This window comes from Muntiacus reevesi, chromosome X (genome assembly GCF_963930625.1).
Source record: "Muntiacus reevesi chromosome X, mMunRee1.1, whole genome shotgun sequence".
Taxonomy (NCBI): Eukaryota; Metazoa; Chordata; class Mammalia; order Artiodactyla; family Cervidae; genus Muntiacus; species Muntiacus reevesi.
The window spans coordinates 12,417,706-12,441,207 of NC_089271.1; the positions used below are offsets into that span (position 1 = coordinate 12,417,706).

The 23,502-nt window shown below is 38.9% G+C and overlaps 1 protein-coding gene across 2 annotated transcripts in view; it reads left to right on the forward strand.

Annotated features, from left to right (window-relative positions):
- GLRA2 (glycine receptor alpha 2) overlaps positions 1-23,502 on the forward strand; it is a 188,495-nt gene that overhangs the window by 47,447 nt on the left and 117,546 nt on the right. For both annotated transcript variants that reach the window (XM_065915649.1, XM_065915650.1), the window contains exons 4-5: positions 2,429-2,652; positions 21,865-21,947. In XM_065915649.1, coding sequence (XP_065771721.1) covers positions 2,429-2,652; positions 21,865-21,947 — 307 coding nt within the window. The remainder of the gene's footprint in view (positions 1-2,428; positions 2,653-21,864; positions 21,948-23,502) is intronic.

Below are 23,502 nucleotides of genomic sequence, written 5' to 3' on the forward strand. Positions count from 1 at the left end.
TCATCTCTGTTATTTCCAGTTATCATTACTTCCTATACTTAGAATTTTTCTACCTCCAGAATTGACTAAGAGATGACATCCTCTTCTCTCCTACCTCCTACTGAACCAATCTCATAAACCCTCACAAAAAAAATTTTATTAAGGATAATTGGTTCACACCCTAAGGCAAATAAAAGGGGTAGTTGTCACATAGTGGAGACACTGCATTTTTTTTCCTTCAGGAAATCTTTAGAAAATATCACCGTTGGTCTATCTAGTACCTATTTATATGCAAATTGGATTATTTTATTTTCAACAGCCCCTGTTTTGTTTTCCACAAATCACGCATTTCCATTCTTTACTCACACAAAACTCCAAAGCTTCCAGTAACTCCTGTTGCCAATGAAACACTAAGTGGTCATCTCCTTCCAGTTACTATCCTCTGATTCCTTTGGATAATTTCAAAAATGCAAAATATGTGATGGGGAGAACTTTTAAGATTTTGCCATTCTCTTGGTTCACTCTTGAAGGGAGGGGATAGCCAATGAGCAAATAGAATGGAATGGAAGCTTCCCTGGGCCCACAACAGCACCCTCTCAGGTCTGGGAATTTGCTTTGCAGGCCTGGTATCAAGTAAAATGAAGTTGCTCAGTCGTGTCCGACTCTTTGCGACCCTATGGACTGTAGCCTGCCAAGTCCCTCTGTCCAATAATCCCCAATAAAAATTAGCTGATAAAATTTTCCAAGTCAAAAAGTCCTTATGTTGTACAATAGAGAAACATACAGTCATTATTAAAAATATATTTCAGCTTTTCCTAAGGAGCTAGGCTTTGATGACTGATTTCCAGAAGTTAGTAACTATTTGATTATTAGCATTCTTTAAACCCACATGGGGCACTCTTTCTAAGAACTGCCATTTCCAAAATACTCTACCAGCCTGATTGTCAAATGGCTGTATTATGGGGAAAAGTCATGGAAATTTGGAGAGTTTAGTGATTAAGGAGAAGGAACTGGATTGATGCTCTTTTATCCACCCTGATCTTTACAATCTAGTTTCGATTTTTCTTTTGGCTCTAAAGGGATTAACCAAAACAGACCATCCTGAGGTGGTCTCCATTTTTCTGATAGAAAAACCGACCATCCAAGTTTTGCCTATGCCTGAGTGGGTTCCCTGAATGTCGGACTTCTGAGGCTAAATTGGAAAAGTCCTTAGGCAAACTAGGACATGTTGGTCGCCGTTACAGAAAAGTAAGCAATGACCCAAGATCCAGATGCCAAAACAAAGATGTAGAGACAAAGCAAATGAAGATGGAAAAGGCAGAGTAAGATGGGATGCGTATATATCACCCTAAAAGCCCACAGGTGGCAGATGTGGACAACTGTTCGCTCTGAACCGTAGTCCCGCTTGACTAGGGAATACTGTTGAAGCCTCTATTGGGTGTGCTTTGTCAAGCGAAGCAACGATTTCCTTGAACCTAAAGGCCTTTAAGTAAAACTCCTCTGAAGAGAAGTTACTGCTTCACGCTGATTCATTAGCACAGAAGAAAATTTCCAGGCCAAGTGGGAATGACAGGGTGTATCTGAGTTTCCACGGGGAGGGACACTTTTCTCAAAAGGTGCTCAGATTAGGAAAACATGAAAGAGATTTCTGTTTTGATGAAGCATCAAGTCGACTACCGTATATACAACCCACTCAGAGAAATGATAAAATATTTAAGAGTTTCAAAAGTAAGTAGCTGTAAGGGAATTATCTTGTCAACATGAAACATCTTAATATTTATGTTGATGAATTTAAAAAATACTGGCCCAACATATCAGAGTTTTATAATAAGGTTTCCACTTACAAAATTACAGAGTGACTTTTCTTCTGCCCAAAGCATCTGAGAAGATTGAAAACAGAGATCATGTCATTTCTGATTTGTAAAATAAATCAGTTTTATTTGACAATCTGCCATCACAGACTGACTGCTATACTTACCACTATCTTTTTCTGCAGCAAAATTGGATGGTGGTTATTTGTTGTTTAGTCGCTAAGTCGTGTCTGACTTTGCAACCCCATGGACTGTAGCCCACCAGGTTTCTCTGTCTGTGGGATTTCCCAGGCAAGAATACTGGAGTGGGTTGCCATTTCCTTCTCCAGGGGATATTCCTGACCCAGGGATCAAACTCATATCTCCTGCATTGCAGGCAAATTCTTTCCACCCAGAATGATTAAATAAAAAGTCAACCAACTCAGCTTGTTCCATTAGTGTTTTGATTTGGTTGAATCTTCTTTCTTTCTCCCGTCTGTCCCCACTCCTAATAGAACTGAGTGGTTTATTTTGACCAAGATATACACAGTCGGGTTTATTCAGATACCAACATGGCACACATCAAATCAGGGAGAAGAGTGAGGGGAAAATATGTCAGAGTGGTTGATAGATAACTCTTATGCATGGCGTTTCTGTAGGACTACCGAGTGAATATTTTTCTGAGACAACAGTGGAACGATTCACGGTTGGCATATAGCGAGTACCCTGATGATTCTCTGGACCTGGACCCATCGATGCTGGACTCCATTTGGAAACCAGATTTGTTCTTTGCCAATGAGAAGGGGGCCAACTTCCATGATGTTACCACTGACAACAAATTACTTCGCATTTCAAAAAATGGCAAAGTACTCTACAGTATCAGGTAAGCTCCCTTCAGCTACCCTCTGCTCCCTTCTCCATTTTCCTCCTGGCCTAGAGCCACCTGATTCTGCAGGGCAAGATGGATATGAATATTATCCTTCGTGGTCTCTTGTTTATTGTTTTAAATTAAAGTCATTGAGCATGCCAGTGGTTCTCATTGTCTCAGAAGTGTAATCTTCCACAACCAAAATATATTTGGTAGGATGTTGGTTAGGTGGTGGTATCCTATAAATGTCTGCACAAATATGTTTTTTGATTGATTCAATAAAGGAAGTGCAGGCCATTTAGTTCAATTACTACTGAGTAAAACATACAAGTTTTTGTATGTTTCATTCAACATACATTTCATTTCAAATAATTATGCCATCCTATGGCATTTAACCACACACACACACAAAGATTCAATGGTTCAGTATGGTCACTGACGGCATACTTAGAGCTCAGTGAATGGAAAACTAGTTCTAATCTCAGCTCTACTTCTAACTAAACATCTGACCTTCATCTGTTAACTTTTCTTGGGCTTGAGCTTGGGACAGAAAATTCCTCAGATGCATTTTGACTTCTGTATTCAAATATAATCTTTTCCAGAATCTTTATCACCCTATGATCAAAATAATCTCTCTTTTGTGAACCCTAATAATAGTTTCTCTGTGAATCTATAAGGCTCTGACTTCTTCCTACCCCATATTTTGGCCACTTCTATATACAAATATAGCATAAGAACATAGATTTTTGGAACCAGATAAATCTAGAATTAAATCCATGCTTTGCCACTTGCTAAGTTACATAAGTTATACCTTCAGTTACCTTAATTGGAAAATGGGAAACACTGTATCTCTGAGTATTCTTGTGAGAATGAATTATATACAGCAAAGGTCAGCAAATATTTTCTATAAGGGGCAGATAGAAACTATTTTAGTTTTGCAGGTCAGACTGTTTCAACACTCTCACAGCTACTCAACTCTGCCATTATAGTACAAAACAGTCACAGGAAATACTCAAATAAATAGAAGTGGCTGTGTTTCAGTAAAACTTTATTTACAAAAACAGATGATAGACTAGATTTAGCCCTTTGGTCACAGATTGCCAACCGCTGATATAGAGTATATAAAAATACTTGCCACAGTTCCTGACACGCATGGTATGTTCTCAATAAATGACATGATGGCTCTTTGTATTTTAAAATTAACATTCTTTCTAAATAATAAGTCCTTTAAAGTCAAGATATTTGGATTTTCCATCTTTTATATCCCCTCCCAAATGGCCAAGACTGTGTATTGTATATGAGAGATATCAAATATATTGAATAAATATTGGCATTTTAAAGATCATTTATAGAACCCCCTTTCTCTCTAATCTTACTACCAAAAAACAAAGTGGACAGCAAGTATCTTTGCAAATGGTTTTCACAAGTTTGCAGACTTACCACTCACCACCACCAAAACTGTATTTCACAACTCTATATACAATTTGGTTCTGGACTGTACATTCCATTCTTAACCTAGCAATTTCACAGCTTGCTGATAGTGGATAGCTGCAATGTCTTTTGGAAGGAAAGAGGCTGCTCATTTGTAAAAACTGGCAAAGTCACTGCTTTCACAAAGAATCAGGGAGACTTCCCCTACTTTATTTTTAAGGAATTTATCTTTACTTTCATAATTTTTTTAAGGAAACAGAATATTCCACACAGTGATGCATTTGGGATAAGATGCAGTATTGGGCACGACCTAAGTTGATGTGACCTGATGAAACGGGACATACATAGAGCATGGTGCTGGGAAGGAGAGTTATAAAAAGCAGCAGAGAGTATCAGCTGCTCCAGCTAACCCTCTGGGCCTTGGGTGGCATTTGCTCTAGTAAATACCTGGCATCATGCACTGCTGAAATAAAACTAGCTTTCTTTTCCTTCTGTTCTATAAAGCCCTTGCATTCTAGAACCATGAAGAATATAATGTTCATCAGACTAGATCCAGAGGCAATTCTTCCATCTCTGCTTCCCAATAGGCTCTGAAATACCCCCAACAATTGTTTGGGGTTGGGTGGAGTTTGTCCTGTGACAGACTAGTTTCAGCTTTTCCTTCATGGTGGGTAGTCTATGAAATGAGGGGAAAGACCCTTGGTGTAAGAGAACTGGGCATACAATTTGAAGGAAACATGGCTCTTGGCAGATCTGAACTGCAGGAATCTAATTATTTGCCAGGAAGGGTTTTCAGTGAGCCAGACACCGTGCCGGGCCTAGAGATCCAGAGCTGAGTAACACGTGGTCTCTGCACTGGAAGGGCTCCAGCCTAACAAGGCAGGCACACATAAGATAATTTAAGTAGCAGGAATAAATAGGACCAAGGGAAAGAAAAGTGGCTCTAATTCTGCAAACGAACTCTGTGACTCAAATATTGTTAGAATTTGGGGGTTGGCACCTACACTCCTGTTTATTTGAGTCACTTGGCCCATCTTAACTAGAGGGTAAGGAGGAATTAGTGCTAATACATGCTCAGCTACAGGTCCAACTCAAGTTTAAAGATCAGTCTCTGATGTCTAAAAGGTGCTGGAAAGTCCTCACTGACATTCCATTAGGAAAGACTTTCTCTCAATTCTCAGGTTTACAATGCAAATGCCCGCAGGAGAGGGAACATGTTGTCCTTGATTCACACTAAACTATAAAGAACTGACACGAGATTTTCTTTCAGATAGTAGGTTTAATGTCTGTGAAGAATAGTGAAACGAGCATGTTGGATGCCTGAGAGGAAAAATCAGATAGTACAAAGAGAGTTAAGAAAGATACAAGGAAGGGATACAACAGAAGCACCAAAGATAAACTCAAGAATTGCCTCCACCTGACACATTCTAATAATTACTTCAACATTGGTCCACATTAAAAAAAAAAATAATGTCCTATGGTTATGCTTCGTATTTGAATTTTCCTGAAACCTAAAGCATATGGATAGAAGCGCTGCATCCAGGAAAAATTCTACACTTTCTTAATTTTGTAGGAACAGAGGTAGAATTAACTCTGCATGGAGACCAAAGCCCAAGGCTTTGATGGTCAAACAAAACACAAAGAGAACTATGCAGCCACTGACTTTATAACAAGCAAGATCACACTTCCCACAATGTAATATATCTATTAGTCAGAAGACAAAAGTTTAAAAAAGGGAGTGACAGTAGACCAGAAATCCATGTGTCCTGCAGATTCAAATACCTGGAGTACCTGAGTAAAATTTAAGCAATATATACAGTGATGCAGGACATAGTTTCTGTTGGCGAACAAGTGTCAAATTTGTTTCTGTCTACTTAACCTCTGATTTCTATTTTTTAATTATTCACTTCCCTGACATGTTTGATCTTACCCCGTTTTGAAGCTTTTCTGTTGACTTACCCCATTAAGTACTGACCATTCTTGACCAAAATGTAAACAAGGACACACATCTTCCTTTGTACAGTCCCTTCAGAGACACTCAAATTCTAAATTTATATTACTTAAAAAGGCCAAAATCCATAGTGAAATAAAGAAGTGAGCCTCGAGTATCATACATATTATTGCTCAAATAATATTTACTGAATCAAGTATAGTAAATTGTAGTAGAAGTTAGGATATCATAGCATATGGTGTGCAATATGAAAGAAAAAAGGAGAGGGTGAGCATTTTTAAAGAGAAGCGGCTGGTCTCAAATGTCCACAATGTCTTTGCTAATATCTGTTTTCTTCCCTTCCTTCTCATTGCTTCTAAGAATTTTCTGCTAGAATGCTGACTTTTATAGATGCATAGGATTTTTTTTATTTGAAGATATTACCTTGCAAAATATTCTTGTTTTACTGATAAGGAAGTGACTTCTTTCAAAAGTTAAATGAGTTAAAATGATGGAGCCCATAAATAGGAAAGCTCAGACAACAGTCAAAGCTCTGACATCTGTTTCAGAGCTATCATCTCCTACCTCACATTAATTCTTCATTTACTCCAATTCCAATTTAAAGACACAAACAAATATGATTCAAAAGACATGGTTTTGGAACAAATCTTTGGGGGACTCACTTTTCAAAGGACTATTAGAGGAAAGAGGCAAGATTTAAGATGTGAATGTAAAGTATCTTCCAATTTCACAAATGACCAAAAAGACTGTTTAAATTCAAGATGCCACAGTTTTGATTTTGTGTTTGTGCTCAGTCATGTCTGACTCTTTGCGACCCCATGGACTGTAGCCCGCCAGGCTCCTCTGTCCATGGGATCTTACAGGCACGAATACTAGAGTGGGCTGCCATTTTCCACTCCAGGGGATCTTCCCCACCCAGGATTGAGCCTGAGACTCTTGTGTATCCTGGATTGGCAGGTGGATTCTTTATCACTGAGCCACCTGGGAAGCCTTTCAAATAGGAAGCTCATTTGATAGTTTTATGTAGCATGTATAGTTTATATAGCATATCTACTTTCTGAAAAAATTTACTATCCCGGGATCCTGGAGAAGGAAATAGCAACCCACTCCAGTATTCTTACCTGGAGAATTCCACGGACAGAGGAGCCTGGCGGGCTACAGTCCATGGGGTTGCAAAGAGTCAGACACGACTTAGTAACTAAATGACAACACAAAACAGTTATTAAGTAAACTCCTTACCTTCAGGGAACTTGTGGAGTGCTCAGTCGTGTCCGACTCTTTGTGACCCCATGGACTGTAGCCCACCAGGCTCCTCCATCCATGGGATTCTCCAGGCAAGAGTACTGGAGTGGGGTGCCGTTTCCTTCTCCAGGGGATCTTCCGAACCCAGGGATTGAACTCGGGTCTCCCACATTGCAGGCAGACGCTTTACCCTCTGAGCCACCAGGGAAGCCCTATTCGATTTTTAAGGACCATCAAAGAAGCAGATTTTATATGTTACTCTAATATTGTGCATAAATTATTATTTTTTAATTTATTTATTATTTTTGTCTGTGCTGGGTCTTTCTTGCAGTGTATAGGCTTTTTCGAGCTGCTTACCATGGGCTCTAGAGCACATGGGCTCAGTAGTTTGGACGGTGGGCTTCTCTAGTTGTGGTGCGTGGACTTAAGTTGTCCTGTGGCATGTGGGATCTTAGTTCCCCAACCAGGGATCGAACTCATGCATCCTGTATCGGAAGGCAGATTCTTAACCACTGGATCACCAGGGAAACCTCCAGAAATTCTTCCTTATATAACTTAAATCATATTTGCTACAACTTAAATCAGTCTCTTTTTCCTATATTTGTTAACATGATAAACAAATGGCTACCATTTTTATAAGGATGGAGGGATTACATCACTGATTTTGCTTTCATAAATTTTCACCACACCAGAGTTAGTGGACATGTTTGGTCACCAATATTATGTTGCTGGTTTAATTTTACAGTGTGTAAAATCAGCACCAAGAGGTTCTTCATGTTGCAGTTTTCAGTTTGCTGCACAGTTTGAGGCCCCTACTCTGAACTTTATGATATTGAATGCTATCTTGGTACCTTCTGATACTATAGTCAACAAGGCTTTTAGAGTCAAATAGCCTTGAGCTAGGGTCTCTGGCCTCAGAACTAACTGTGTGACCTAGGGAAAATTTGTTCTCCCTCTGAACCTCTATTTCCTCAGCTTTGAAAAAGAGATGATTTGCTTAAGAGCTTTGGTAGAATACACTATATGCTATATGCATAGATAGTCAAAAATGGCATTGCCCTCCACTCTGGGGCCCTTGGTATTTTCTTGTAATTTCACGATTGTGCTTTCTGTCCCAGTCTGTAAGTCAAAGAGTAAACTGACCAGGATAGATCCCCACGATTTCTGGACATTACTGTTTGCCTTCACTGTCTTCTTCCTTGACTGATCAAGTAGCTGGGGGTCTTATGCTATCTGCCAACTGCAAGGAGTTCTCCAAACAATAAATAGTTCTGCGAGTGTTCCTCCACAACAGTACCCATGTCACCCTCCTCATCAACTTAATCTGACCTGAAACTTACTCCTTTATGGTGTTAGAGGTGATTTCCTTGTTAATTCCTTTTGATTCAAGTCATAAATCCAGGTGTTGAGGATTCAGTGTCCCACCATCCCAGTAGTATCTGAGTTGTCATGGAGAACTCTTGGGGACTGGCATGCCTTCTCTCTCTCTCTCTCTGATGACAGATTACAGGCAGCAATGAGAGTAGGTGAAGTGTAGATTTCTAGACAAGTATCCAACCGTGCTCCTCAAATAATCCTGTCTAATGACCTGTCTTTATCCACACACAAGAAAGGTCAGCTTTTCTAACATCGCCTCATATTCTTGACTCATCCTATGGCCTGATGCAAGAACTTCAAAGATTCTAACTTCAGTTATAGAATGATTGTTATCGCACAGGAAAAAAAGAACATCTTTATTTAGATGTCAGAGCTGAAAATGGAATGCACAGCGAACTAAGACCTGCCTAAATGTTGCCAATGGTGATACTTTGATTATCTTACTCTCAATTTTGATGAGACACATAAGCCCATATTTTCTATTAGAAGGCAGCTATGCAAAGCTGTGATTTCTTCTCTCTGTGCATATTTGGACCATGTTTATCTTTATATCCTATGATCCAGGCAAAATTACATTCTCATTTTCCAACTCTGTGTCCAAATCCTCATTAGTTTTGTGACTTGACTTAATGCAGTAATTAATGACTGTAACATAAGCGCCCACATTGGAATTAAGCAGTGAGGCTTCAGAGAAATGCTGGAAAATACCATGGAAACCACGATTCCCTTCTTCCTAGAGGCAAGCAAGGTTAGGAGGCTGGGAGGCACTGGTATGCATATACACTGGTGGCTTCAGCAGGAAACTGAGCTAAGTGGTGCAGAGGGTGCACTTTTGGAGAGAGGGCCTCAAAAAAGGTGCAGCTGAGGGTAGAAGCATTAAAGTCTAGAAAGTATGTTCTGTACCTGACAGATTCTCTTACAACACGAGAAATTTCACTCCTGATTGGGTTCAGAAATACACATACACTTAAGGGTGTAATACTGGTTCAAACACAACAGAGTGAGGATCTTACCTTTGTTTGAAGGAAAAGAGGAATTATGCAATGAAATACAAGGCAGGTGGCATGACCACGTGTCCTTGACTGTTTACCTGATTGGACTAGCAATAGCAACCGGTAGGTTATTCTTCTTTTGGAGGTAACTTTCCACTGCATTAATATTCATTAGAGTTTGCTCTGAAAGTGATGCTGCAAAGAACAGAATACCAAGAAGGTAGCTTAGGGCACAGGAGCACCACACTTCCTTCCATCATTTACTGTATCCTCTAGGCTCAAAGACTAGCCTCTCTAAGCCCATCAGTTTATCATTCTGAGTCTCACTTTCCTTACTATAAAATGAGATTGAACCAGGAGATTAGAGGAAGTCTGAGGCTCTGTCTTAAGTATATACTAATTTTCAAAATGATCTCTTCCTTCCCTAACTACAAGGTTCCTTTGGGATGAGGAAAAATGAGTGGGTTCTTCATATTCCTTAGGGCTTGGGAGACAGCAATAGGAGATTCTGAATTGTGAGGCCTATCTCAAACTACTTTTGGATCTTTGAACCTTCTTCTCCCAAACTGAATATCTAACTTCTGAGGAGAGGAACCTGACTTTGGAGTGGGGTAGGGAAGGTTAGACTACTTGCAGTTTAAGAGGCAGCCTTATATTCAACATATAGTTTGCACAGAGACTAATACTTAATACTAAACTCCCTACTGAGAAATTTCCCAATCGCAAATTAGATCATGCATACTCTCTGATTCAACCAGCAGGAGTATCCAAGAGATATTATTTTAGAATGTGTTCATGAATTATGGGTTTATATACTTTCAGACAATTATACAAAGATGGTTGACTGAGATAAATATCATCTGGATATGTAGACTGAAGGAAATCACCTAGTAGATTTGAACCAGTAGAGTTCAAGGGTTAGTATGCCATTATTCATCACCTGCATTTTCTTATGACAGGAAATCAAAGGAAATTCAGAGGTCCTGGTGAGCCTGCTCAACTTATGTTGATGTGGGCTTCTGCCTGGTCCATAGTGCTGCTTTTCAAAGGCTTCCTGGATGGCATTAATCCCAAAATAAACACACACAATATTACCACGATGCTCACGAGACACACAGATTGCTTTAGTGCATTCTCATAGTACATAACCCAAAGGAAGGACATTCCCATTTTAAAATGGGAAAATATTGTCCAGCCTCAGAAGTCAGCAGGCTCCTATGTTAGCTGCTTAAGAGTCAACTAAGGAACTGTACTCGGTTTCAAAGTGTTGTCTAATCAAGAATGGACTATCTTTCCATCTGACCAATACGTCAGTCTCTCTTCAACCTTAGCCGTGGAGAAACAGTGGCCAACAACTTTGCATCAGTTACTACAACTGAAGTTGTAACGCAGGAAAATGCTAGCCAAGTAACACAATTTTGCTCTCCGCTGTCAGCAGATAAAAGTTACTTTGGTTTTCTTAAAATCACATTGGCAGTTCTTCTTATTTTTTCCCAAAAGTAAAATAATGTCAAATAAAACAGTAAGAGAATTGCTATATAATGCTATTCCCTCTTTTTTCAACTCAGCATCACCATTAAATAGCTGTGAACTCAGACAATACAGTAACCATGGACAAGTTAGTTCTCATTATTTTAATGTGCAGATTAGTAACATTTTATTTTCATGAATATTTGGTGTATAAATAAATATTAGCTGTTAAATGACTGAAATTTAAAATGCAACTAAAATGTGGACAGAATTGGTGATTTGAATCTTTGATCATCTGAGCTCTTCTTTCTGATGGTGTTCATTGTAGCCCTCTCCTATTCAACACCTTGAAAACATTTTCGTTTAGCAAGCATCAGAGCATTTGGAAAAGTTTTAGCTGCAGATTTATCTGCTGCTCTCCAAGTTGAATCCAATCCATATTTGGACTTAATTAACATGGGCCCACCATATGTGTGCACATTTTCCGAAGGGACAAGGCACAGATGGGAGCAGATATTGTATTTTTGTCCTTCCCAGCTAGCATTGCTGAATGCATATGGGTATTTTCTGTGATGCCTTTATGTTTGGTAAACATAGACCTTACTAGTCAGCTACTGGTATTTTAGTCAGGGGAGAGGAGCAGAATAGCTGATGAACCAGCACTGTTGCCATTCACTCCCTGCAAAACCCAAGGTCAACATGGAGAAACAGGTCTTACACTTATTTGGAATTAACTAAAAGGATAGACTAATAGCAAAGCTTACTACCAACCTTGGGTTTAGTTTCAATCTTAGATAAAATTGAAGAAATTATTTCTCACCAGTGTCCTAGCCACATGGTTTTGAGCCCTGTTATCCATCTAGCTTCATCCCTCCATTTGATACTCTTAATATCAAAGTCTGCTCTTGGGGATATTGGTAAGGAACCTGAGAACCTCTCAACTCATATACACAAAGGAGGAAATGACTAACAGTACTTGAAACAATACTCTCGCCCTAGATTTTCATCTTAATAGTCAAGGAAGCCTTTAGCTAAATGTCTATTATTCCATTATGAAAGTGTTAGTAGCTCAGTCATGTCTGACTCTTTGGGACCCCATGGACTGTAGCCCACCAGGCTCCTCAGTCCATGGGATTCTCCAGGCAAGAATACTTGAGTGGGTTGCCATTCCCTTCTCCAGCAGAACTTCCCATCCCAGGGATAAGAGTTGGGAGGAGTTTGATCAGGACCATGCCCTGGAATCTTTCCAGAATCCTAATAATTTCCACACCATGACTTTTCAACCTCTACTTATATAAACAGTCTTACCAGGCAATGCCACATCTGCGCCTGCCTGGGGACCAGGGGAACGGCTTAGGGCTGGAATGAGCAAGACCGTCTCTACGCTTCACATGATGAGCAAGGTCAAAGTGGCCATTGCATTACAGAGCTTTCAGAAGATGATTAAAAACTTCATGCCTTGCCTGCCTAGCCAAACTTGGACCGATTTATTTTTGTTCTCTGTGGACAAGGATCCTTTTGTGGGTACCTTGAGTTTTAATTCAGAATCAAATAATTATTGTAAGTCATACTTCCCTGACAGACCCAAAGGACCCTCTCAGGGTTTATATCTGTAAGGTAGGTTATCCACTCTACCCAGTCAGTGTAATGAAAGGGAGTAATGAAAAGCCTTTTAGTTGACTGAGTTCAGCTATGTCTGATTTACATAACCTGGAACATTCTTTAAATGAGAATTTGAAAACAACTTTAAAAAGATGAGCAATATTGGAATAGACTATTGGAATAGACTCCATAAAAAGAATACATATATACACACATATATATTAATACATTAGTAATATAAACTATTATCCCTTCAAAGAAACTGTTATTTTAAGTGTCTGATAAGCATGATGCCCAATAAATGCTTGCCAAAAATTGCTGAATGGATATACTAGATTATACCGCAGATGGAGTTCTGTTTAACATGAATCCCTCCTGACTAAAGACATGGAGCTGGTCTCCCTCCATGCTCTGTCCTCATCCCTGACCAGTACCAGGGGTTTTTATAAATCTTTAGTTGGGGATCATCCAGTGAATGTTGCAGTCACCACCCCAACTTTCTTTAAAATTTCTCAGTGACTCTTGGGGATATTAGATTTTCTAGTCAGAGACCAGAGATAGCACTCTGATACACTGCTACTGCCCTGAGTAGAGTCCCACTACCTACTTTTGCACACTTGTGTGTGTTAACAAGCATCTGGTTTGGGTTCTTCTCTGCTGCACCTTCCACTCTTCTCAGCAGCTACCCCAGTTTTTTTCTAGCCATACCTACCATATTCTTGGTTGCCAATGAATTGACCTTGTGTATTCTGCCTTGCCCTTAGCAGCATGCCTCTCCCTGGTGACTGAGGTTCATGACTAATCTCTCTTACTGTCTCACTACCCCTGATCCAGTCACTTAGAAGTCTTCTTGAGCCCAATTGTCCAGACAAGGTTTCGAGTAGAAAGTCTTATTTTCCAAAGAGAGTGCTGATGCCACTGAAAAAACCACAGACCTCTTTCTAAATCCCTGCCTATTTCTCTTTCAAAATGTTCTCCTCTTAGTCCATCATATGGACAGTAACTGAAGTCCTCCTTGGGACATACTGAAGTAGAGCTTCTTAAAATGTGCTCCACAAGATCAGCCCAGCATTAACTGAGCTATTTCTCAGGAGGGCCTGGGAATCTGCATTCCTACCAAGCCCCTCAGATGATAACTACATCGACCAGAGTTTGAAACCCACTGTTCTAAAGAAGACTCTGATCAGACAACTAGCCTAATGGTATCTTTTAATCCAATGACCACTCTAACTCCTTCCCTCCATCTCCCCATATTTGTGGGTTATATAAATGATGCATGTCTAACTTGACTTCTAACTTGCTCCAGGCTAATTTCACTTAAGAAGGACACTCTTGTTTAATACATGATGCATCATGTCAAATCTCCCTGGCATTAGAATGTCACATGGTTCAGAAGTTTCCAAGTACCTGAGAGGAAAGAGTCAAGAGACCTACACGACCTATACTGTACAGTAAGGCTGTCCTTAACATTTTAGGAGCAAGAGTGAATAGTGTCCTAGGATGTGGTATGACAAAACCCTACGGGGGCAACAAATATATACCCAGACTGCCAGAAAGTTCTAATTTTAAGAAGCATTATTATTTAAACTTAAGGCTTTCATCTCATTCAAGAGTGGAAATTCACCTATAAGAGGAAATTTTTATGCTGGTCACCTTCACTTGCAGTTTAGAATCATAGAAATTTTGAGCAGGATGGAGTTGTGGGTAAGGAATGAGGCTCAGGAATCAGGTCAAACTGCTCTTTCTCTATAAGCCTGGTCCACCGCCCAGGCCCCTGGATCCACAGTCAATGATGTTTCTACTCTAGGAGGTGACCAGGGGAGGCTAGAGGAGTTTTTAAAAGGAAAAGTCATGGGAAGCCTGAATAACTGCAGAAAATATGAAGACAACCAAGGTGTCTACAACCTATTCTGCTAGCTTCACAGACAAAAGAGGATGATAAACTAGCAACAGATTCTTTTTCTAAGAAGGAACATTGTAGAGCAGAAAATAATAAACAAACTTTGACATCAATTAAAGTTGGGTTCAAATCTAACTTTGGTTGCTTACTGTTTTTGTGACTTTGGGGAAATGGCTTAACCTCTCTGAGCTCCAATGTGCTTATCTCAAAAACAGAGAGAATTCTCTCTGCCTCCTGGGATAGTACTCCATGACTGCAAAATAATGAGAGCACTTGACCTGAAGCAGGTGCTCACAGAATGATTATCAATACTATCGAAATCACTTGAAGTTTTATTTTTCCTTATTAAGCATCTTAATCCTAAAAGAACATAGGTTCTATCCCCTCTGCTATTTCCATGTACACTGAAGGTTTGCATATGCTACACAGAGTGTGCTAAGCATGGTCCCTGAGAGAGGAATGGCCGGAATATGCCTGAGACTCTTGCTTTTCCTAAAACACAAAAGCCTCCCTTTACCCTTTCTTTCCAAACAAGACAGACTACTATATCAGAATTAACTCTCTTTGAATGTTGGAAATCTTTTCTTTAGGCAAGAAGATCTCTCATGACAATTTGCAATTCCATCTGAAAATTCGTTTTCTCTTCAAATGGCTTTTTCTTCCCTCAAGAATCTTTTACTGGGAAGGCTCTTCCACTTACATGGAATTCTTTATGAATGAGCAGTTGCTTTACAAGTCAAGGAACCTTCTGTCCACCATGAAATTATAAACTGATTAACATGCATGCTTCTAGCAAAATGAGAACAGTCCTGGCCATGGACCCAGCTACCTGATCAAGGCTACAGGACAGGTGGACATGGCTTTCTGGCTTTCTTTCCATTTGGTTTGCCTTATTTCTAGTTCCCACTAGAAATGCTAGCAACTTACAGAGAGGGCCCAGGCAAGCTTTCTGGCTTCCTTTGCCAGTCTTGGAATTTGGCAACACCCCATGGGCTCTGGAGTGTTCTTATACATATAATTACAATTACACATATGTACAATTATAACAATTATGTATAATTATGATTTTACACTGTATAATTACGATTATACAGTGGAAGTGACAAATAGATTCAAGGGATTAGATCTGATAGATAGAGTGCCTGAAGAACTATGAACAGAGGTTTGTGACATTATACAGGAGGCAGTGATCAAAACCATAACCAAGAAAAAGAAATGCAAACAGGCTAAAGGGCTGTCTGAGGAGGCCTTACAAATAGCTGAGAAAAAAAGAGAAGTGAAAGGCAAAGGAGAAAAGGAAACATATACCCATCTGAATGCTGAGTTCCAAAGAATAGCAGGAGAGATAAGAAAGCCTTCCTCAGCAATCAATGCAAAGAAATAGAGGAAAACAATAGAATGGGAAAGACTAGAGAGCTCTTCAAGGAAATTAGAGACACCAAGGGAATATTTCATGTGAAGATGGGCATAATAAAGGACAGAAATGGTATGGACCTAACAGAAGCAGAAGATATTAAGAAGAAGTGGCAAGAATACACAGAAGAACTATACAAAAAAGATCTTAAAGACCCAGATAACCATGATGGTGTGATCACTCACCTGGAGCCAGACATCATGGAGTGTGAAGTCAAGTGGGCCTTAGGAAGCATCACAATGAACAAAGCTAGTGGAGGTGATGGGATTCCAGCTGAGCTATTTCAAATCCTAAAAGATGATACTGCTAAAGTGCTGCACTCAATATGCCAGCAAATTTGGAAAACTCAGCAGTGGCCACAGGACTGGAACAGGTCAGTTTTCATTCTAGTCCCAAAGAAAGGCATGCCAAAGAATGTTCAAACCACCATACAATTGCACTCATCTCACACACCAGCAAAGTAATGATCAAAATTCTGCAAGCTAGGCTTCAACAGTAAGTGAACCAAAAACTCCCAGATGTTCAAGCTGGATTTAGAAAAGGCAGAGGAATCAGAGATCAAATTGCCAACATCTGTTGGATCATACAAAAAGCAAGAGAATTCCAGGGAAAAAAATCTACTTCTGCTTCATTGACTATGCTAAAGCCTTTGACTTTACAAAGTCAAAGTTTGTTGACTTCACAACAAACTGTGGAAAGTTCTTCAACAGATAGGAATACCAGACCACCTTACCTGCCTCCTGAGAGGCAGAAGGGGATAATAGAGGACGAGATGGTTGGATGGCATCACCAACTCAATGGATGAGTTCAGCAAACTCCAAGAGATGATGAAGGACAGGGAAGTCTGACTTGCTGCAGTCCATGGGGTGGCAAAGAGTCAGACATGACTGAGCACCTGAACGACATGGGCTCTGATGACCCTCCTTCTCATCTAAATCCTTTGTGTTTTCCCTTTTCTGCTGAATAAAAGCCTTACATTCTCCCACAGACCTTGAGGATGCTGATTCATTCATTTGTTCAACAAATGTTTACTGAATACCTACTATGTTAAAGGCATTATTTTAGATTATAAAAAGGGAAACTTGTAGCCTTTGTGGTTCTTGCATAAGGGAAGAACCTTGCGTAGGAGAGAAATAAGTAAATTTAAAAAATGCATTTGATTTAAAAAACTGTAATATTAACATGGTTTACAATGTCTGCATCTACCAGTCATTTAAACTTTAAGTAAGATATAAACCTAAGCTGGTATGATGAGCAAGGTGAACTAAATAGGAAAGTAGTAAGGAATGGAATGGGGGAAGCTGATTTCCTATGCTTTGTCTTATCCTTTTGCTTTCAAAACAGAAATGTTCACTCAGCCTTCTCACTCTGTATAAACAAGCAGGGTCTCTATAAGGGAACTTTATTCTTTCTCTTGGGCAAACAGGAGCAGGGGTGCTCTGAATGCTTGCATGTCTTCACAATAACAGAGGGGGATGTGTGATAATGCTTCAGTAAATGAGTTCTTTAAGAAAAATCAAATGGGTCGGGAAGATCCGCTGGAGAAGGGATAGGCTATCCACTCCAGTATTCTTGGGTTTCCCTGATGGCTCAGCTGGTAAAGAATCCGCCTGCAATGTGGGAGACCTGGGTTCGATTCCTGGGTTGGGAAGATCCCCTGGAGAAGGGAAAGGCTACCCATTACAGTAATCTAGCCTGGAGAATTCCATGGACTGTATACTCCATGAGGTCGCAAAGAGTCAGACATGACTGAGTGACTTTCACTTTCATGGAAAAAAAGATGGAGAGCCAGAGTAAAGGAGATAAAAGATTGGCCACATTTTGGTATATGTCATATGTGCCAGTCTTATTTGGTGCAATTTCTACATCTCTTGGGCTTCCCTTATAGCTCAGTTGGTAAATAATCTGCCTGCAATGCAGGAGACCCCAGTTCAATCCCTGGGTTGGGAAGACCCACTGGAGAAGGGATAGGCTACCCACTCCAGTATTCTTGGGCTTCCCTGTGGTTCAGCTGGTAAAGAATCTGCCTGCAATGCGGGAGACCTCGGTTCGATCCCTAAGTTGGGAAGATCCGCTGGAGAAGGGAAAGGTTACCTACTCCAGTATTCTGGCCTGGAGAATTCCATGGATGGTATAGTCCATGGTGTCGCAAATAGTTGGACATGACTGAGTGACTTTCACTTCACTCTGTATCTCTGTACAAAATAATATCAAGCTCACTTTTCTCCCAAACCCATGTTTTTAAATTTAAAGATAGCTTTTAAAAATCAATAGTGGTTACTTTGGAAGGTTCTTGACTGAGAAGAGAGCACAAGGGAGTGTTCTGGGGTGATGGGAATATTCTAAGTCTGGATCTTGGTGCTTGTTAAACAGTTGGGTATAGATGTAAAAAAGGTATCATGCTGTAACTTACGATTTGTATATTTTTACTGTGTTTAACATATACTTCAGTGAAAAAGAAAAAAAACTAAGTAAAATGCAAGTCTGTGTTTTAGGCCTGCAGATGTGTGGTAAACTAGACATCATAAATTATAGGCTCTGTGGTCCATGAAAGAACTTATTAGATCTTTCCAATCACTTCCCATTTGCTCAGATGGTGACATGATTTAGTAAAGTGGGGAGCTGTTAACTCGCCTCCTTGTTATTGACACCCATTGAGTTCCCATATAAAACCTATCTAGAAAGGGAAATAGAAAAACAAATAAGGAAGGAAGGAAATACACACACAGTTCTCAGCTGAGACTGAGACTCAGAAAATTTCATGCTCTTTGGGAATTTCTCTCAGTGCGGCTTTTCCATGGTGTTAATAGTTTTGACCCCAAGAACTCTGTAGGATTGTTATATCTGCCACAAAGCCAGAAATATCATGTCTGAAGCTTTTTTCCTTAAATAAATGTGAAAAGTTCATAAAAGAATCCAATTAAGCAAACCTATGATTAAGAATATTAAAATTGGGTTGCTTCCAACAGCAAACAAAATACCACTGATTTCCTTGTTGCATGTTTTAAAACTATTTATTTCTGCTATCAGTTTCTAATTTCTCAAAAGTAAACTTTTCAAAATCACAATGAAATTTCCAGGTTTTCTGGTTTTGATTCAATTAAACTATGCACATGCCCTCTGGTTATTTTTATATGATAGACATATTTTTGTTTGATGAAAATATTTCCTCTGTAAAAAATTTTAAGAAATAGATTCTTACTGTGTTAATGACAATTTTAAACCCACAGATCCTTTTGAAATTCCCCTCCCTTAATAAAGTGTCAATTTTTTAAAAATTTCTGATTACTAGAGATTTTCATTTTGATTCTTTTACTCTTCATTTACGTTGAAGAGTTCATAGCATTGATCTCAATAAAATAAAACCTCAAAAAAACAAAGTCTTTATGCTAGGAAGAAATTTAAATATATTTAACTATATTTATATTGATATATGTAAATGAACTCCACAACTGACAAAAATCATTTTTCCTGTCTAAAATGTTATTTTAACTTGGATATTTAGAACTCAAAACTATTGCTTTTCCTTTAGATATCTGGTATTTGTGTTCTGAGAATAGCTCACAGAAGGTAGGTAATTTATTTAGCAATGAAGGTGAAATACTGTATGTTTGTGGCAAAATTTTAACAATAATAATATATTACTATATATAATAATATATTACTATATATAATATACTAATGTATACTATATATATTATACTATATAGTATATAGTATAGTATATAGTATACTATATATATTATATGGTATATAATATATACTATAATATAATAATATATTACTATCATTACAGTAATAGCAAAACATTACTGAGTAAAATATAATTTAATAATTTTACCTTTCAGCTATTGTTTGAAGAAAGGCATGCTTAACACATAAAGTTGATCATCTTCAAATAGCCTATACTTGTCAATATAGATAACACAGAATGAATAAAGAGTTAAAAAAAATAGCATGAATCATCCCGCCAACCAAAAATAACTACTCTTAATATAGTGCTGTGTTCACTTCTAATATTGAAAACATTTTTACATGATTGGGAGTACACTGTACTGTTTTTGTTTCTTGCTTTTCCCTGTCATTGTTATATTTTAATGATTTTGAAGATTGTCAGCATGGATTCTTTGTCTAATCTCACTTCAAATCCCAAATCTTTTCTTTCTTTAAAATAACTGGGCCACTCTTTTTTATTATTATTATTTTGTTTTGCATTGAATAGGTATAATATAAAGCTGAGAAAGGAAAGAAAAGGGAACCAGGAAGGGAGAGCATGACAGAAAGGAAGAGTTTAGGTAACAGTGCAAGAATCAAAGGGGTCTATGGATAGAAGAGATATTTGAGAGAAAACGAACAGAAACTTGGAACAGTGAACTTCAGAATAACATGGATTCTAGCATTATAGCTAAGTGGCAATAAGCATCATTTGATTCTACCTCATCATTTGATAGTGAAGTGAAAGTCACTCAGCTGTGTCCAATTCTTTGTGACCTCGTGGCCTATACAATCCATGGAATTTTCTAGGCCAGAATATTGGAGTGGGTAGCCTTTCCCTTCTCCAGGGGATCTTCCCAACCCAGGGATCGAAGCCAGGCCTCCCGCATTGTAGGTGGATTCTTAAGGATGCATGTTTATCGAGTTTAATGTCTTGCTTTGGGGACAGAGACAGCTGGAGGCAGTTCTTGAAAGGGAACACAGATCTGCTGATTCTCAACCTTAATTTCCTTCTTTTAATCTCTGAGGTATAAAAAAACTGAAGAGCAAGAGGCGTGCAGCATTTCCTTGAGGGCTGAGAAAGGAAATAGTAGAAAAGAGATGGTGAATTAATCGATATCCTGATAAAAAGATTTGATCAGAGGTGGCTGGAGCTTAGAAAGTTAAGGAAAGGGAAACACAGTAGTCCCTCAAGGATGCAGAGAAGTGAAGACTATGTACAAGTTACGATCCTCAAATGGCTTTTTAGATCCAGAATTACTTGCTCCAGATTTGTGAAAACTCTAGAATGAATGCTACAATATACAATTGACCTGTCCATGTAGTTAACAAATGAAAAGATAGTGAAGCATTTGCCCATTTGATGCAAGGAGAGCCAATACTTGCCACAACCAATTATGCTTATTACATCATTTTTTGTCCTTGAAGCAAAGCCCACCTGTCCAACTTCAAAGCACGATAAATTTTACATCTTTTGGACATCAGTGTGCATAAGAGCCCACTTTCCTATTACAGTATTTCTCAATGCTCTTCTTTATTTATTTAATCACTTAAATTATGTATTTATTTATTTTTGTAACTTTAAATTTTAGTATTGTAATTGGGGTATAGCTGATTAACAATGTTGCGGTAGTTTCAGGTGAAGAGCAAAGGGACTCAGCCATACATATACATTTAGCCATTCTCTCCCAAACCCCCCGTCCTATCCAGGCTGGCACATAATATTGAGCAGAGTTCTGTGTGCTATATAATAGGTCTTTGTTGCTTATCCATTTTTAACACAGCAGTGTGTACATGACCTTCACAAAATCCCTAACTATCCCTTCCCCCCAGAAACCTCTTCTTGATTCTAGAATAAACTTCAGACCAGTGCTACTGGGGAGGTGACAGTCAGAGACTGGAAGATGGGAAATGGAGAGTAAGGGGTTACCGCAAAATTCTATAGCATTTAAAAAATTTACCAAAGGCTACTGCTCATTTGAAAATTAGAAAACATTGTCCTGAGTGAGAACTGAGAGTTCATCCTCTGTATCAGTGTCACTCTGCTTAATACCAAATATATTTTTGGTTTGCTTCTCAAGAATCAGATCTCACAAATTAAAAACTTGTTTTCAATTTTCTTTTCTTTGGTAAGGCTCACCTTGACCTTATCCTGTCCCATGGACTTGAAGAATTTTCCAATGGATGTCCAGACTTGTACAATGCAGCTGGAGAGTTGTAAGTCACTACGACTGAGATAACCACCTGCCTGTTTTAAGCAATGCCCTGGTTCTTTTCAGTATGTCGTTAAGGAGAAAAAAAAAAAAACCCATAAGAGTCCATCTATACCTATTTAACAATTCCCAAGGTCCTAAGGGAAGGACAAGTAAAAGTGTGTGTGCGTGTCTTATACCCAAGAGCACAAAGACCATTTTTCAAAGTAAAAAGCCAAATAACTTGCCCTTCATCAAAAAACAAGCCTGATTCAGTAAGCTTTTCTTTGAAATGAAAATGTCTCCTGGGAAAATTAAGATTATTAGTCATTTAACCTCTATAATGAATCACTCTCTAGTCAGAAAATTGTATTTCCTTCCATCTTGTGCTTGTATAGACCTTCACTCCAAAGGAATTTTAGCAGGAAGGGATCATTGATTTGAGGACAAGATACAGGGGCCTTAGTCAGAAGAGGATGTAAAAATGAGGGGCATTGAGATGACATGGAATAAAAGGATCTCCCTTAGATGGGCCACGGACATACAAAGACAAGGTGAAGGAGCTAGAGAAATGCCACTACTGTGTGCTCTTTATGTCCTGGCTCTGATGCCACTGAAATCTTTAACATGTGCCATAAGTTGCTGATGCCTCCAAGGTAATGGAATTTTCAGTCAGCAGACATGAGATTTTTCTCTGGTTTGCTCTGTCAGTTGCTCTGTTTGTAAAATGCAGAGAATAATAAGTGCTACTGACCTACAGGGATGTTAGGAGATTTAATGAGGCAGGGGCAAGAAAATACTTTTAACTTCTTGGTTTAGAAAAATAATAAATGCAAAAAGACACATCAACTATTATTTAAAAATAGGCGGTGACAGGGATTTCTTCTGATCATTTAAAATCATTGTAGATTTCCCTTGAAACTTCCTACAAAAATAAACAAAATAATGAAACATCTTTGTTTGAAGAGGTTGTCAGAGATAAAATGAGAATTTCTGATTTACAATAGGCTTTATGTATTCATTTTTTTCCCCATTGCCCCTTCTCTTCAGAAGATGGTTAAGAAAAACTTTTTCTTACGTAATGATTCCTTCTTTGTGTCTTCTCTACTGCTCCAAACTCTCCCCTGCCTCAACCTATTATTTAGTTTTTCTATAAAGCAGCAACCACAGCTATCATCCGAGGTTCCTCCAAGGCTTAGTCGTGTCCGACTCTTTGCAACCCCACGGACTATACAGTCCATGGAATTCTCCAGGGCAGAATACTGGAGTGGGTAGCCATTCCTTTCTCCAGGGGATCTTACCAACCCAGGGATCGTACTCAGGTCTCCCACATTGCAGGCAGATTCTTTACCAGCTGAGCTACTAAGGAAGCCCCCTTCAAGGCTTAAAAACTCCAATTAGTAAATATGCTTGGTGCTTTCAGGATCTAGAAGTAATGAAATCAAAGAAGCAGTGATGTGTTTACCACTAAGTTTGACTGTGAAGGGTGGGAAGTGTCCTTTACTTTTCTACCCTCATATTCTACCCTCCTTCCCCACATTTTTTCCTCTTCAATTTGACGGACCCCAAGCTGCAGCTTC